At 56.0% G+C, this 16,093-nt stretch overlaps 2 protein-coding genes across 2 annotated transcripts; both read left to right on the forward strand.

Annotated features, from left to right (window-relative positions):
• The first annotated feature begins 1 nt into the window (after position 1).
• On the forward strand, positions 2 to 3,331 carry LOC128852499 (acrosin-like). Its single transcript, XM_054069917.1, has 6 exons — positions 2 to 69; positions 1,166 to 1,168; positions 1,328 to 1,528; positions 1,822 to 2,087; positions 2,352 to 2,497; positions 2,978 to 3,331. The coding sequence occupies exons 1-6, from the start codon at positions 2 to 4 to the stop codon at positions 3,329 to 3,331; spliced, it is 1,038 nt and encodes a 345-aa protein (XP_053925892.1).
• A 9,297-nt stretch (positions 3,332 to 12,628) lies between these two features.
• LOC128852510 (acrosin-like) lies at positions 12,629 to 15,129 on the forward strand. The gene is made up of 6 exons (XM_054070039.1): positions 12,629 to 12,702; positions 12,963 to 12,965; positions 13,125 to 13,325; positions 13,619 to 13,884; positions 14,149 to 14,294; positions 14,776 to 15,129. Exons 1-6 carry the CDS (start codon positions 12,629 to 12,631, stop codon positions 15,127 to 15,129), a joined length of 1,044 nt encoding a protein of 347 aa, XP_053926014.1.
• The last annotated feature ends 964 nt before the right edge of the window (positions 15,130 to 16,093 follow it).

A 16,093-nucleotide genomic window follows, 5' to 3' on the forward strand; every position in this document is an offset into this window, starting at 1 on the left:
GATGCTCTTCTTCTTCTTTGTCCTGCTGGCCCTGTGCCTGCCTGTGCAGGGATCCTGGGAGAACTGCAAGTAAGTGGCACAGGTTGTTGGTCACAACAACCTCAGTGAAAGCTCCAGACTTGGGGAAAAGTGGAGGAAAAGGACCTTGGAGTGCTGGTCAACAGCAGCAGAACATGACCAGGCAGTGGCTGGCGTGGCCAAGAAGGCCAACAACATCCTGGCTTGGATCAACCATGGGGTGGGCAGCAGGAGCAGGGAAGGGATTGTCCTCTTGGACAATCTTTCTTTCCTGAAAGAGTGGTGAAGCCCTGGCAGAGGCTGCCCAGGGCAGTGTAGGGGTCCTCATCCCTGGAGGTTTTAAAACACCAAGCTGCTGTGGCACTTTGGGACATGGCTTAGTAGGCACGGTTGGTGTTGTGTTGGTGGTTGGACTGGAAAATCTTCAGGACTTTTCCAACATTAACGATTCTATGCCCTTCCCAGAGAGCCTGGGCTGCCACCGTTGGATTTTCCATGCCGGCTCTTGGCAGGGAGAGCTCAGAGCCAGGCGCTGCTACCTTCCCCAAGGCTGACCATGCTCACCCTGCCAGCAGAGCATTCAGCAGGGGTTTTTTGGGTGTCCAACCATACCTCCTGCCTCTCCTCCTCCTTGGAACGTCCCACGTCCCCCCCACCTCAAGTTCCCTGTACCCAGCACCCAGAACCAGGGGCTTTGTGACATCAGCTCAGGGCCAAAGGATCTTTGAGCAGCGTGAGCACTGCGGGCAGTCCGTCGGCTGGTGCCGTGCTCGTCACTAGCTCTTGGCTCGTCCTCGTTAGTACTACTGCATCATGAAGGTGCTCTTCTTCTTTTTCGTCCTGCTGGCCCTGTGCCTGCCTGTGCAGGGATCCTGGGAGAACTGCAAGTAAGTGGCACAGGTTGTTGGTCACATCAACCACAGGGAACGCTCCATGCTTGGGGAAATGTGGAGGAAAAGGACCTGGGATGCTGGTCAACAGCAGCTGAACGGGAGCCAGTAGTTGGCTATCAGAAATGCTGCTGGGCTTCACTGGAGGATGCTCACTTCCCAACACCTTCATCTATCCCACGTGGTTCCTTCCCCAACCCTATGCGGCAGCTGCCATTCCTCGCCAGCGCCCAGGCTGCTGGCACAGCTCCTCTAAGGGGGTAAAGCAGAGACAGGGGTGGATGCCTGCACACCCCACAGGGTTCCCTGGCTCTGCGCTCCACGCAGCAATGCCGGGTGGGGAGAGAAGGTGCCCAACCTTCTGCCCAAACAACATCAATGCCTCGAGCAGGACAGTAATGAGCTTCTTGTTTTCACAGGACCTGCGGACTGCGGCCCTCGGTTTCCTATGGCTACGGCTCAGTGCGTGTTGTTGGGGGCAGAGATGCCCAGCCAGGATCCTGGCCAGGGATTGTGAGTGTGCAGAAGGTCCGGGAGACGCACGTCTTTCACGCCTGTGGAGGGTCCCTCATCCACCCACAGTGGGTGCTGACGGCAGCCCACTGCTTCGTCAATAGCCAGTAAGGAGGAGCAGGGAACAGGGAGAGCCCCAAAACCCCGGCACAGGCCCAGCGTGCAGCATCACGGGCGACTCCCAGCCCGCTTCCTTGCAGTGCACCCAGACAAAGGATGCGGTCGTGCCGCTGCATCCCAGATGCCTCCATTCCCACAGTCCTTGTGGCTCAGGCGTGTTGGGGCATAGATGCCCCACAAGCTTTCCTCTTTCCCTCGGCAAGCAGGAGGCAAGGAGCTGCTGGGCTGCTCCAGCGCGTGCCTCTGCTGCCTCTCACCCCTCTCTCCCTCTGCTTTCCAGGGATGTCCCAGCGTGGCGCGTGGTGGCCGGTACCACCTCCTTAACTGACATGGGCCCGGAGACACAAATCAGCTATGTCAGACAGATCATCATTCATGACGACTACGATAAAACCACTCAGGCGAATGACATCGCTCTGATGGAGCTCTATGAGCCTCTCCAGTGCACGCCCTACGTGCAGCTCGCCTGCATGCCTGACTTCTCCCTGCAACTGCGGCAGCTGAGAAACTGCTATGTTGGTGGCTGGGGGGGCACCACGGCCAGATGTGAGTTCCCCAAAAGTATTTCTATGGCGGGTGCAAGCTGGGAACCCTGGGCAGATGGGCTGGGTGTCCTGACAGCAGAGGCAGGAGCCAACGTCAGTCTGCAGAGTCATCTGTGTCTCATGGGGAGATGGGAATGAGCTGTCAGCCAAAGCAGGGTGGAAGGGAAACACCACGATGCCTCTGTGGACGCAAAGCCAAGCCCTAGGGAAGGGGGGACGGGAAGTGGCAGCAGGTGCCGGGTGCTTATTCCTGTCTTGCCCACAGCTGGAGGACTACCCCCGTCGCTGCAGGAGGCCAAGGTCCCCCTCATTGACCTGAAAGTCTGTAACAGTAGCGGGTGGTACCATGGGGACATCCACCCCCACAACCTGTGTGCGGGCTATCCGCAAGGAGGCATCGACACCTGCCAGGTAGGAGCATGATCCCACTCCCGCCCCAGCAGCACCGGCAGCCCCAGCACAGCTGCCCCAATCTACCCCACTGCCTGCTTCACCCAGCAAGTCCCCCTCCCACCGCTGGCTCCCCATCGCTCCTGAGCTCACCTCCTGCTCTCCAACTGCTTGTCCATGCTCACCGTCCAGCCCGTCCCACAGCCCTGTGACTCTCCCCATAAAGCCCATCCCACGTTCTCCACAGCCCGTAGGTCCAGGCACCAACCCTGGAACATCCCTCTGCCCCACAGCCAGGGTCCATGGGCAGAGAGGAGAGAGAGGCCTGCTTTATAGTCCCACAGACACCTCCCCAACCACGTTCTGTCGGCTCCAGCACCAGAGCAGATTCCTTCTGTGCAGGAACACAGCTCTGGCAGCTGCTGGGAGAGAGCAGGAGCCAGCCCTGGCACTGACAGAGCCCCCAGCACCCCCTGAATCTACTCTTCTCTTTCTCTGCAGGGGGACAGTGGAGGTCCTCTGGTCTGCCAGGATCCCCATGCTGACCACTTCTGGCTGGTGGGAGTGACCAGCTTTGGGGTAGGCTGTGCCAGAGCCCGTCGGCCGGGGGTCTACACCTCCACACGGCACTTCCGTGACTGGGTGCTGACTCAGATCACGCGGCACTCAGTCAGAGCAGCCAATGCAACAGAAGAAGCCTGGAGCCACTTTCCCACCACATCATACCCTGTGGAGATGCCCGAAACAACGGAACCAAGTTATTTTAGCTCCTGCCTCTATGCACTCAACAAGCTGCTGGACTTCTTCACTCAGCTGCAGGAGTTCCTGCGGGTCCTGAAAGGCGGAGGCGCATGAGAACAGGGGGAAGGGGATGCAGGACAGGCTGCATGGGGCCACCACCGTGTCCTTCTGGGGCAATGCCTGCTGCTCCAAAGGCAGCCTCAGACCTGCTTGATCCTGCCCTCACACCTCAAGTTGCCCGTCCATGCCTACGGCAGATGGGTCTATTTTCTTTGGATTCTGCTTTGAGTCTATTCTGTCTAGGAATAAATAGTTTTCACAGCAAACTCTGCTTCAGCTTCATTCCGTCTCCGGGGCGAGGCAAACACTCCAGGCCTGGTCCCTGCACAAGGAAAGGAGGGCACAAAGGCAAAGACTCACTCCAAAAGCTGAACCCGTGCATGCTGTGAGACAAGGGACACAGTGCAGCGGAAGGGAATAGCGGTCCCAGGGCCTGGAGGTCTTCAGACAATCACAGAGTGGTTTGAGTTGGAAGGGACCTCAAAGAGGATTCAGTTCCAACACCCTACAGAGGCTTCTGAGCTGGACCTGGAACAGCACCCCACCCCCCAAACCCCGGCCCCAGTGAAACATCTCCATTGAATGCTCAACACATCGTTTCCTCAAACCGGTCAAAATACAGTGCATTTGACATGGCCCGAGACAGATCCACCCAGTACAGTACTTGCATTAAAACTATTTGCAGGGACGAGGCTGTCTGGGGCGGTTGAAATGGATTAAGAACACTTACAGGAATAGATTCAAAGTGCATCCAACAGGAAAGCATAAAGTTTTATGAGTTACACTCCAGTTACACGAGTCATCCCACCATGTTTCCGCGATGGCAATGACATCGTAGTCACCTTGCCCTACAACAGCTTCCAACTCCACCTTCTCTTCTTGTTGCCCACGCTGAGTGCATTGGTGTAAATGCACTTCGACTGGGCTGGCGAACCTTCAGCCCTCTGTGAGGGTTGATCTACTCGTAAGTAGACGCGTGCTGGTTCTTTTCAGCTATGATCTCGGAGTGCAAAAAGAAAGCAAAGCAACAATTCAAGGGAGTTAAATTCCAATCCAAACAGGAACGTTATTATTTGTGCCCGTGAAGCGGCTTGCGATAAAAGAGAGAGAGAGAGAGAGTAAGAGAAAGGATGGGGAGGAAAAGAAGAAAGAAAAAAAAAGGAAGGAAAAAGGGGTTATAGCTACCACCACGGGTCCACAGACGTCCGGCGTCTTGGGGGTCCTGGTCCAGAAGAGGTTCCTCTGCTTCTGTCTTCGATCGATGTGATCTCACGGTGGGGAAGATCTTCGAAAATCAGCTGCTCCAGAGCTGACTTTTATGTTGGTCCATGCACCTGATTACTCCTGATGACCCGCCTTTGTCCCACCAAACTCCACCTGGCAGGCCACACGTGCCAGGATAGGAGTGTCTGAGGCGTGGTCAGTGTTGAAGGCAGGTATTCTCCCCTTGTGCATGCGCTTCTCCTGGCGGCATTGGTCGTTTTTGGGGTCCCCGGTAAAGGCTAGTAGTCATCTTCACCTTGCACTTTAAATGAACTCGTGCTTACGCATGTTATGTTGGGGTATAGGTCTGTGGTAAGTTCCAGCGTTAATTTTCTTGCTTCGCTTTGTGGATCTTTCACAATAGTAGTTAATGAGGAGTCTTTGGGTCTGTAGCTTGCCTTGCTTCATGGATCTTTTACAATAGTAAGTTTTAGGGACAGGTACAAAGCATTTGTCCTGTACTAATCTTGATAGGTCCAAGGCATACCAGCTTCGGCTATTACTGCAAGGCCTGTGCCTGTGGTTTAGCACTTGATGAAAAATATTGAGACAAAAATTGATCCTTTGATCGACCCTCACACCCTCAGAAAGGGTATAGAGCTCATTCCCGACTGGCTGGTCCATGGAACAACTAACACCTCAGCGCCAATTTCATCCTTACTGTCCCCAGGTACAATCGCCCCCACTTGCTTTGTGGTGATGTACTGGCGGTCCTCTCCAGCACACCATCTCTCAGTCACTGGAGTCCCACTTCCAGGCTCACTCCCGACTAGCCTGGTCTTGTCCCCCTCCCCCTTCCCATCTACTTTAAAGCTCTATTTAAGAGATTAGCTGGATTGTTAGGAAGGACTTTAGTCCCCCTAGGACACAAGCGTGTCCCATGCCTAGTAAGAAAGCCAGGGGTTGCGTGGGCCACCCCATGATCGAAGAACGCAAAGCCTCTCTCCTCACACCAGGCTCGGAGCCAGGCATTAATCAACTGCTTCTCTTTGACCTCCTGCTCCTCATTCCTTAGCGTTGGGATGGAACTAAACTCTACGTGTGCCACAGAGCCCTCCATCGTTCTCCCTAGATTCCTGAAATCTCTCTTAATGGCTTTCAGCTCTCTGTGCTCTATGTCATCACTGGAAGGAAATCCCTGAAGACAATCATTCTCCTCTTCTTCTTCACAGAGGATGTTTTTATGGTCATCTGAGGATGGCACAGCCTAGGGAATGTTTCTAGGCTGTGGGAGCCATCGTCTTCATCCTTGGGGATGGGTTCCACCTGCAGGGCTTCCTATTTGTTCTTGAGGGGTCTCTGGGGGTTTGTTGTCTGGGTGGGGGGAGCAGGTTTCCTGCGCCGGGCAGGAACTTGCTGCCATTCCCCATCTCTCGTTCTCCCAACCTTGCACTTTGCAGGTGGGTGTTGCTCAGCCGCACTGGCTCCAGCAGCCTGCCGAGTTTGTGAGAGGGCTCTGCTCTGGTGATCCATCTCCCTCTCACATTCCCTGATGGTCCTTAGGCTATTTACCTCCTCCCACAGGCTATGGGGAACTACAGGCCTGTCACTCTGACAGGTCACTGTCCCTGTCCTGGCCGTTAACGACTTCTCCTTTCCTGGGGGCCGTTGCTGTTATCAGGGTGGCCCGTTCCATAAACACCTCCAGGGAAGGTGACTCCACCCCGTACCTGGGCAACCTGTTCCAGAATTTTTTTCTGATATCCAGCCTGAACCTCTCCTGATGGAGCTTGAGGCCATTCCCCCTTGTCTGTCCTCAGTCGCTTGGGAGAAGAGGCCAGCTCCCTCCTCTCCACAACCTCCTTTCAGGCAGTTGTAGAGAGTAAGAAGGTCCCCCTCAGCCTCCTCTTCTCCAGGCTAAACAACCCCACGGCCCTCAGCCGCTCCTCGTAACCCTTCCTCTCCAGACCCCTCACCAGCTTCATTGCTCTTCTCTGGACACCTCCAGAGCCTCAACATCCTTCTTGTGGTGAGGGCTCCAGAACTTAACACAGTACTTATGGTGTGGTCTCACCAGTGCTGAGTACAGTACCTCCCTGGACCTACTGATCACACCGTTTCTGATCCAAGCCAAGATGCCATTGCCCTTCTTGGCCACCTGGGCCACTGCTGGCTCATCTTCAGTCTGCTGTCAGCCATTACCCCCACGTCCTTCTCCTCCAGGCAGATTTCCAGCCACACTTATCCTGATCTGGAGCACTGCACAGGGTTGTTGTGCCCCAAATGCAGGACCCGGCATTTGGCCTTGTTAAACCTCGTGCCATTGGTTTCTGCCCATCTTTCCAGCCTGTTCCGATCTCTTTGGAGCCTCCCTACCCTCCAGCAGATCCACGCTTCCACCCAGCTTAGTGTCAACCAGTTTTCCACCCAGGAGAGTGTGCGCCTGTCCAGGCCAGAGGCTGACACTTTCTCAAGCAGAATGCTGTCACAAACTGTCAAAGGCTTTCCTCAAGTCCAAGAAGACGACAGGCACAGCCTTTCCCTCACCCAGCAGTCGAGTCCCTTTGCCATAGAAGGCGATCAGGTTAGTTTGGCAAGGCCTGCCTTTCGTGAAGCCGTGTTGACTGGGCCTGATCACCCGCTTCTCTTGCCTGTGCTTTGTGGTAGCACTCAAGATCACCTGTTCCATGACTCTCCCCGGCACTGAGGTCAGACTGACAGGCCTGGAGTTCCCTGGATCCTCCCTGCAACCCTTCTTGTAGATGGGCCCTCTGTGGGGCTCAGCGCCCCTCTATGGGGCTCAGCACACAGATTTGGGCCTCATCACTCAGCTATGGGGCTCATCGCTCGTCTGTGGGGCCCAGATAAGGACCGGCCACCCCGATAACAGCAACGGCCCCCAGGAAAGGAGAAGTAACGGCCCGGGCAGGGACAGTGACCTTTGAGGACAAGGAGAGGGGACAGAAAAGGGTAGAGAGGAGAAATGGGGGGGGGGACAGAAAGGGGATTTGGGGGACCAAAAGGGGTGAGGAGAGGGCAGATAGGGGTTGGGGATGAGAAAGGGGGAGGCAGAAAGGATGAGGGGACAAAAAGGGATGGGGGGCAATAAGTGTTGGGGGTCAGAAAGGGATGGAGTGTCAGAAAGGGATGGGCAGAAAAGAAGGAGGCGCAGAAAGGGATGAGGGGAGAGAAATGGGTGAGGAAGCTGAATTGGGTGAGTGGTGGAAAGGGGTGGAGGGGCAGAAAAAGGAGAAGAGGAGGCAGATGGGGGCTCAGAAATTGATGGGGGCAGAAAAAGGGGGCAGAAAGGGGTGAGGGGATAGGGGGGCAGAAAGAGCTGGGAGGCAGAAAGGGATAGGGCTCAGAAAGGGGTGAGGAGGGGGCAGATGGGGAGGCAGAAAGGGGGAGGTGGAATGGGGGGTCAGAAATGGATGAGGGGGCAGAAAGGGGGGGGCAGAAATGGGTGAGGGGGCAGATGTGAGGACGCCACCGGCTAAAGCCAACCTTGCCCCCACACACACTGTGAAATTGGGAGAGGGGGCAGAAAGTTGGTTGTGGGGGCGACAGTGGAGGTGATGGAGGCCTCAGGACCACCAAGGGGGGCAAGGCCCCTCAGGTCAATAGTGATGGCCAAGCTTTGGTCAAGTGGCCACGCTGCTGGCCGGGCCTCCACGGGGAGGGTGGTGAGACCAGGAGGAGATGGGTGTGATGGCAAGGGAGGGGCCAGAGGTTCTGCAGAGTGTCCACCAAACCCAAAAGGTGAGGAACAGAGGGAGCAGCAGAGCTCCTACATGACAAACATGGGGTCCTACACATCATCCATTGGGTCCTACACAACATCCACAGGGTCCTACACAGCAAACATCGGGTCCTACACATCAGATATGGCGTCCTACACATTATACATGTGGTCCTCCACACCATCCATGGGTTCCTACACATAATATGTGGTTTCCTGCATGATGAACACGGGTCCTACACATCACACGTGGGTTCCTACACATCTGTGTGCATCCAACATTGACCAGGACACCTCATGGACCTGCAGTCATTAATCCCAAATCATGAGTGATGAGAGCTTGGACAGCCGGGATCTCTGTCTTCTGGACAAGAGCTGAAGAAGGCAAAGCACCAAAGACACCATTGAGTCACTGTCCCAGGATGCTGTGATGCCATTCCTGGCCGGTGACTCAGTGGTCTTGCAGCCCTATCGATTTCCAATAGTAGAGTTGTGGGAGTTGGGCACAACGCCTGTATGTCCCCCTGCGTTGGGGACATCTTGAGTTGGGGACCCCCTGCTTTGGAGTCTCCACTGTATGGGGACAATCTGCTTTGGGGACACTCTGTACTGGGGACACCCCCTGAGCTGGGGACCTCCAGCCTTGGGGACACCCCCTACCTTGGGGACACCCCTGTCTTGGGGACCCCTTGAATGGGGAGACCTTGAGTTGGGGATCCCCTGAGTAGGGGACACTGCCTGTATGGGGACACCCTCTATGGGGACCCCATCCCTTGGGGCCCCCTGCCTTGGGGACACCCCCTTGGGGCTGACCCCTGCCCTGGAGAACCCTCTGTGTTGACTCCTGCCCCCAACCCCCCGAGCACAGTCAGGGCTTCTGCGCGTATCTTATGGTGGGGACCTTCTGGGGGAACTTTTGGGGTGCAAGAGGGTTTAGAAGTGCAGGAGGTGGTGGGCTGTGTGTTTGGGGTGCAGAAGGGTTTCGGGGTCCGGTCAATATTGGAATGCAGTTGAGGTCCAATTGGTGTTTGGATGTAATTGAACCCCAGTCTATATTGGGGTGATTTTGGATGCGTTCTATCGCTGTTGGGGTGCAGATGGGGGACCAGTGGATGTTGGGGTGCAGTTGGAGAGATTCAGTCCATGTTGGGTGCAGTAGGGGGCTCTAATAGATATTGAATCATAGAATTACAAGGCTGGAAAGGACCTACTGGATCATCGAGTCCAACCATTCCTAACACTCCCTGAACCATACCCCTCAGCACCTCATCCATCTGTCCCTTAAATACCTCCAGGGAAGATGATTCCACCCCCTCCCTGGGCAGCCTCTGCCAGTGCCCAATGACCCTTTCCAGGAAAGGTTTTCTCCTGATGTCCAGCCTGAACTTCCCCTGGTGGAGCTTGAGGCCGTTACCCTTTGTCCTGTCCCCTGTCCCTTGGGAGAAGAGCCCAGCACCCTCCTATCAACGACCATCTTTCAAGGAGTTGTAGAGAGATACGAGGTCTCTCCTCTATCTCCTCTCCTCCATGCTAAACAAACCCACGGACCTCAGCCGCTCCTCGTAACCCTTCTTCTCCAGCCCCTTCACCAGCTTTGGTGCCACCTGGGCCACTGCTGTCTCACTTTCAGTCGTTGTCAACCAACAGCCCCACGTCCTTCTCCTCCAGGCAGCTTTCCAGCCACACTTCTCCTGGTCGGGAGCACTGCACAGGGTTGCTGTCCCCCAAATGCAGGACCCGGCATTCGGCCTTGTTAAACCTCGTGCCATTGGTCTCAGGACATCTATCCAGCCTGTTCCGATCCCTTTGCAGAGCCTCCCCACCCTCCAGCAGATCCACGCTTCCACCCAGCTTAGTGTCATCCACAAACTTGCTAAGGGGGCACTCAATGCTTTTCATCCAGGTCATTGATACAGACATTGAACAGGGCTGGACCCAGTACCGAGCCCTGGGGTACCCCTCTTGTAACTGGCCTCCAGCTGGAGGTAACTCCTTTGACCACCACTCTCTGGGCTCGGCCATCCAACCAGTTTTCCACCCAGGAGAGTGTGTGCATGTCCAGGCCGGAGGCTGACACTTTCTGACAGCATTCTGCTTCAGAATGTGTCAAAGGCTTTCCTCAAGTCCAAGAAGACTACAGGCACAGCCTTTCCCCCATCCAGTAGTCGAGTCACTTTGTCATAGAAGGCGATCAGGTTAGTTTGGCAAGACCTGCCTTTCGTCAGCCTCCTCTAACTCCTGAGTTTATATACAGAGAGAACAACTTGCCTTTCTCTTAAAGACTGAGGCAAAGAAGGCATTAAGCACCTCAGCCTTGTCCTCATCCCTTCTCACTGGTCTTCCTTCTGCATCCAAATGGCATTGAATATCCTCCCCAGTCCTCCTTTTCTTGTTAATGTATTTGTAGAAAGATATTTTATTATCTTTCACAGACTTAGCCAATTTGATTTCAAGTTGGGCCTTAGCCCTCCTGATTTTTTCCCTGCGCGATCTCACTTCCTCCCTGTAGTCCACCCAAGACGCCTGTCCCTTCTTCCACAGCTCATAGACATTCCTCTTCTTTTTGATGCCTCTCAAGATCTCCTTACTCAACCAAGATGGTTTTCTCCCCCGCCGGCTCCTTTTCCGGAACATGGGGATGGCTTGCTCCTGAGCTGACAGGATTTCATTTCTGAAGAGCGCCCAGACATCGTGGGCTCTCTTGCCCTTAAGGACTGTCTCCCATGGGACTTTGCCAACCAGCCTTCTCAACAGTCCAAAGTCTGCCCTCTGCAACTTTAATGGGACTGTTCTACTAATCCCCCTCTGCATTTCACCTAGAACTGAAAACCCTATCATCTCATGATGGCTTTGTCCCAGGCGTCCTCCAACCGTCACGTCCCCCACAAGGCCTTCTCTCCTCACAAACAGCAGGTCCAGGAGGGCACCCTCCCTGGTCGGCACACTCACCACTTGCCATGGGCAGGGACATCCCACGGGATCAGGCTGCCCTCATCCAACCAGGCCTTGAACACCTCCAGGGACAGGGCAGCCACAACTTCCCTGGGCAACCTCTTCCAGGGCCTCACCACTCTCATGGCGAGGAAATTCTGCCTTATATCAAGCCTAAATCTGACTGTTCCAGTTTATCCCCATTGCCCCTCGCCCAGTCAGCACAAGCCTTCATGAACAGCCCCTCCCCAGCTTTCTTGTAGCCCCTTCAGGTATTGGAAGGTCTCTCGAATATGTCCTCGGAGCAGGCAGAAGTCAGGGTCGGGCGCTGCTGCCTCCCCACGGCTGCCCACGCTCACCCCACCAGCAGAGCACTTGGTCGGGGCTGTCACGGTGTCCAACCTCACCTCCTTCCTCCCCTCTTGATTGGAATGTCCCACGTCCCCCCCCACCCCGAGTTCACTGTACCCAACACCCAGAACCAGGGGCTTTGTGACATCAGCTCGGGGCCAAGGGCTCTGCGAGCAGCGTGAACACTGCGGGCAGTCCGTCGGCTGGTGCCGTGCTCGTCACTAGCTCTCGGTTGGTCCTCGTTAGTACTACTGCATCATGAAGATGCTCTTCTTCTTCTTTGTCCTGCTGGCCCTGTGCCTGCCTGTGCAGGGATCCTGGGAGAACTGCAAGTAAGTGGTTCAGGGAAAGCTCCAGGCTTGGGGAAAAGTGGAGGAAAAGGACCTGGGGGTGCTGGTCAACAGCAGCTGGACAAGAGGAGGCTTAAGAGGAGACCTCATCACTCTCTGCAGCTCCCACAAAGCAGGCTGTGGTGAGGCAAGTGTTGTTCTGGTCCAACAAGGGACAAGCAACAAAACAATAGGAAATGGACTCAGGTTGTGCTAAAGAAGGTTTATGACTGGATGTTAGGAAAAATTTCTTTCCTGAAAGAGTGGTGAAGCCCTGGCAGAGGCTGCCCAGGGCAGTGTAGGGGTCCTCATCCTTGGAGGTGTTAAAACACCAAGCTGCTGTGGCACTTTGGGACATGGCTTAGTAGGCACGGTTGGTGTTGTATTGGTGGTTGGACTGGAAAATCTTCAGGACTTTTCCAACATTAACGATTCTATGCCCTTCCCAGAGAGCCTGGGCTGCCACCGTTGGTGTTTCCATGCCGGCTCTTGGCAGGAAGAGCTCAGAGCCAGGCGCTGCTAACTTCCCCAAGGCTGACCATGCTCACCCTGCCAGCAGAGCATTCAGCAGGGGTTTTTTGGGTGTCCAACCATACCTCCTAGCTCCCCTCCTCATTGGAACATCCCATGTCCACCCCCGCCCCGAGTTCCCTGTACCCAGCACCCAGAACCAGGGGCTTTGTGACATCAGCTCGGGGCCAAAGGCTCTGAGAGCAGCGTGAGCACTGCGGGCAGTCCGTCGGCTGGTGCCGTGCTCGTCACTAGCTCTTGGTTGGTCCTCGTTAGTACTACTGCATCATGAAGATGCTCTTCTTCTTTTTCGTCCTGCTGGCCCTGTGCCTGCCTGTGCAGGGATCCTGGGAGAACTGCAAGTAAGTGGCACAGGTTGTTGGTCACATCAACCACAGGGAACGCTCCAGGCTTGGGGAAAAGTGGAGGAAAAGGACCTGGGGTGCTGGTCAACAGCAGCTGAACGGGAGCCAGTAGTTGGCTGGCAGAAACGCTGCTGGGCTTCACTGGAGGATGCTCACTTCGCAACACCTTCATCTATCCCACGTGGTTCCTTCCCCAACCCTATGCGGCAGCTGCCGTTCCTCGCCAGCGCCCAGGCTGCTGGCACAGCTCCTCTAAGGGGGTAAAGCAGAGACAGGGGTGGATGCCTGCACACCCTACAGGGTTCCCTGGCTCTGCGCTCCACGCAGCAATGCCGGGTGGGGAGAGAAGGTGCCCGACCTTCTGCCCAAACAACATCAATGCCTCGAGCAGGACAGTAATGAGTTTCTTGTTTTCACAGGACCTGCGGACTGCGGCCCTCGGTTTCCTATGGCTACGGCTCAGTGCGTGTTGTTGGGGGCAGAGATGCCCAGCCAGGATCCTGGCCAGGGATTGTGAGTGTGCAGAAGGTCCGGGAGACGCACGTCTTTCACGCCTGTGGAGGGTCCCTCATCCACCCACAGTGGGTGCTGACGGCAGCCCACTGCTTCGTCAATAGCCAGTAAGGAGGAGCAGGGAACAGGGAGAGCCCCAAAACCCCGGCACAGGCCCAGCGTGCAGCATCACGGGCGACTCCCAGCCCGCTTCCTTGCACTGCACCCAGACAAAGGCTGCGGTCGTGCCGCTGCATCCCAGATGCCTCCATCCCCACAGTCCTTGTGGCTCAGGCGTGTTGGGGCATAGATGCCCCACAAGCTTTCCTCTTTCCCTCGGCAAGCAGGAGGCAAGGAGCTGCTGGGCTGCTCCAGCGCGTGCCTCTGCTGCCTCTCACCCCTCTCTCCCTCTGCTTTCCAGGGATGTCCCAGCGTGGCGCGTGGTGGCCGGTACCACCTCCTTAACTGACATGGGCCCGGAGACACAAATCAGCTATGTCAGACAGATCATCATTCATGACGACTACGATAAAACCACTCAGGCGAATGACATCGCTCTGATGGAGCTCTATGAGCCTCTCCAGTGCACGCCCTACGTGCAGCTCGCCTGCATGCCTGACTTCTCCCTGCAACTGCGGCAGCTGAGAAACTGCTATGTTGGTGGCTGGGGGGGCACCACGGCCAGATGTGAGTTCCCCAAAAGTATTTCTATGGCGGGTGCAAGCTGGGAACCCTGGGCAGATGGGCTGGGTGTCCTGACAGCAGAGGCAGGAGCCAACGTCAGTCTGCAGAGTCATCTGTGTCTCATGGGGAGATGGGAATGAGCTGTCAGCCAAAGCAGGGTGGAAGGGAAACACCACGATGCCTCTGTGGACGCAAAGCCAAGCCCTAGGGAAGGGGGGACGGGAAGTGGCAGCAGCTGCCGCGTGCTTATTCCTGTCTTGCCCACAGCTGGAGGACTACCCCCGTCGCTGCAGGAGGCCAAGGTCCCCCTCATCGACCTTCGAATCTGTAACAGCAGCGGGTGGTACCATGGGGACATCCACCCCCACAACCTGTGTGCGGGCTATCCGCAAGGAGGCATCGACACCTGCCAGGTAGGAGCATGATCCCACTCCCGCCCCAGCAGCACCGGCAGCCCCAGCACAGCTGCCCCAATCTACCCCACTGCCTGCTTCGCCCAGCAAGTCCCCCTCCCACCGCTGGCTCCCCATCGCTCCTGAGTTCACCTCCTGCTCTCCAACTGCTTGTCCATGCTCACCGTCCAGCCCGTCCCACAGCCCTGTGACTCTCCCCATAAAGCCCATCCCACGTTCTCCACAGCCCGTAGGTCCAGGCACCAACCCTGGAACATCCCTCTGCCCCACAGCCAGGGTCCATGGGCAGAGAGGAGAGAGAGGCCTGCTTTATAGTCCCACAGCCACCTCCCCAACCACGTTCTGTCGGCTCCAGCACCGGAGCAGAGCCTTTCTGTGCAGGGAACACAGCTCTGGCAGCTGCTGGGAGAGAGCAGGAGCCAGCCCTGGCACTGACAGAGCCCCCAGCACCCCCTGAATCTACTCTTCTCTTTCTCTGCAGGGGGACAGCGGGGGTCCTCTGGTCTGCCAGGATCCCCATGCTGACCACTTCTGGCTGGTGGGAGTGACCAGCTTTGGCGTAGGCTGTGCCAGAGCCCGTCGGCCGGGGGTCTACACCTCCACACGGCACTTCCGTAACTGGATCCTGACTCAGATCACGCGGCACTCAGTTAGAGCTGCCAACGCAACGGAACATGCCTGGAGCCACATTCCCACCGCATCAAACCCTGTGGAGACGCCTCAAACAACAGAGCCAAGTTATTTCAGCTCCTGCCTCTATGCACTCAACAAGATGCTGGACTTCTTCACTCAGCTGCAGGAGTTCCTGCGGGTCCTGAAAGGCGGAGGCGCATGAGAACAGGGGGAAGAGGATGCAGGACAGGCTGCATGGGGCCACCACCGTGTCCTTCTGGGGCAATGCCTGCTGCTCCAAAGGCAGCCTCAGGGGCCCAGACCTGCCTGATCATGCCCTCACGCCTCACATTGCCCATCCATGCCTACGGCAGATGGGTCTATTTTCTTTGGATTCTGTTTTGAGCCTATTCTGTCTAGGAATAAATAGTTTTCACAGCAAACTCTGCTTCAGCTTCATTCCGTCTCCGGGGCGAGGCAAGCACTCCAGGCCTGGTCCCTGCACAAGGAAAGGAGGGCACAAAGGCAAAGACTCACTCCAAAAGCTGAACCCGTGCATGCTGTGAGACAAGGGACACAGTGCAGCGGAAGGGAATAGCGGTCCCAGGGCCTGGAGGTCTTCAGACAATCACAGAGTGGTTTGAGTTGGAAGGGACCTCAAAGAGGATTCAGTTCCAACACCCTACAGAGGCTTCTGAGCTGGACCTGGAACAGCACCCCACCCGCCAAACCCCAGCCCCAGTGAAACATCTCCATTGAATGCTCAACACATCACATCGTTTCCTCAAACCGGTCAACATACAGTGCATTTGACATGGCCCGAGACAGATCCACCCAGTGCAGTACTTGCATTAAAACTATTTGCAGGGCACGAGGCTGTCTGGGGGCGGTTGAAATGGATTAAAAACACTTACAGGAACAGATCTCAAAGTGCGTCCAACAGGAAAGCATAAAGTTATATGAGTTATACTCCAGTTATACGAGTCATCCCATCCTGTTTCCGCGATGGCAATGACATCGTAGTCACCTTGCCCTACAACAGCTTCCAACTCCACCTTCTTATTGCCCACGCTGTGTGCATTGGTGTAAATGCATTTGGACTGGGCTGGCGAATCTTCAGCCCTCAGAAAGGGCATACAGCTCATTCCGTCTGGCTGCTCCTTGGAATAACTAACACCTCAGCGCCA

Source organism: Cuculus canorus, chromosome 1 (assembly GCF_017976375.1).
Source record: "Cuculus canorus isolate bCucCan1 chromosome 1, bCucCan1.pri, whole genome shotgun sequence".
Lineage (NCBI taxonomy): Eukaryota > Metazoa > Chordata > Aves > Cuculiformes > Cuculidae > Cuculus > Cuculus canorus.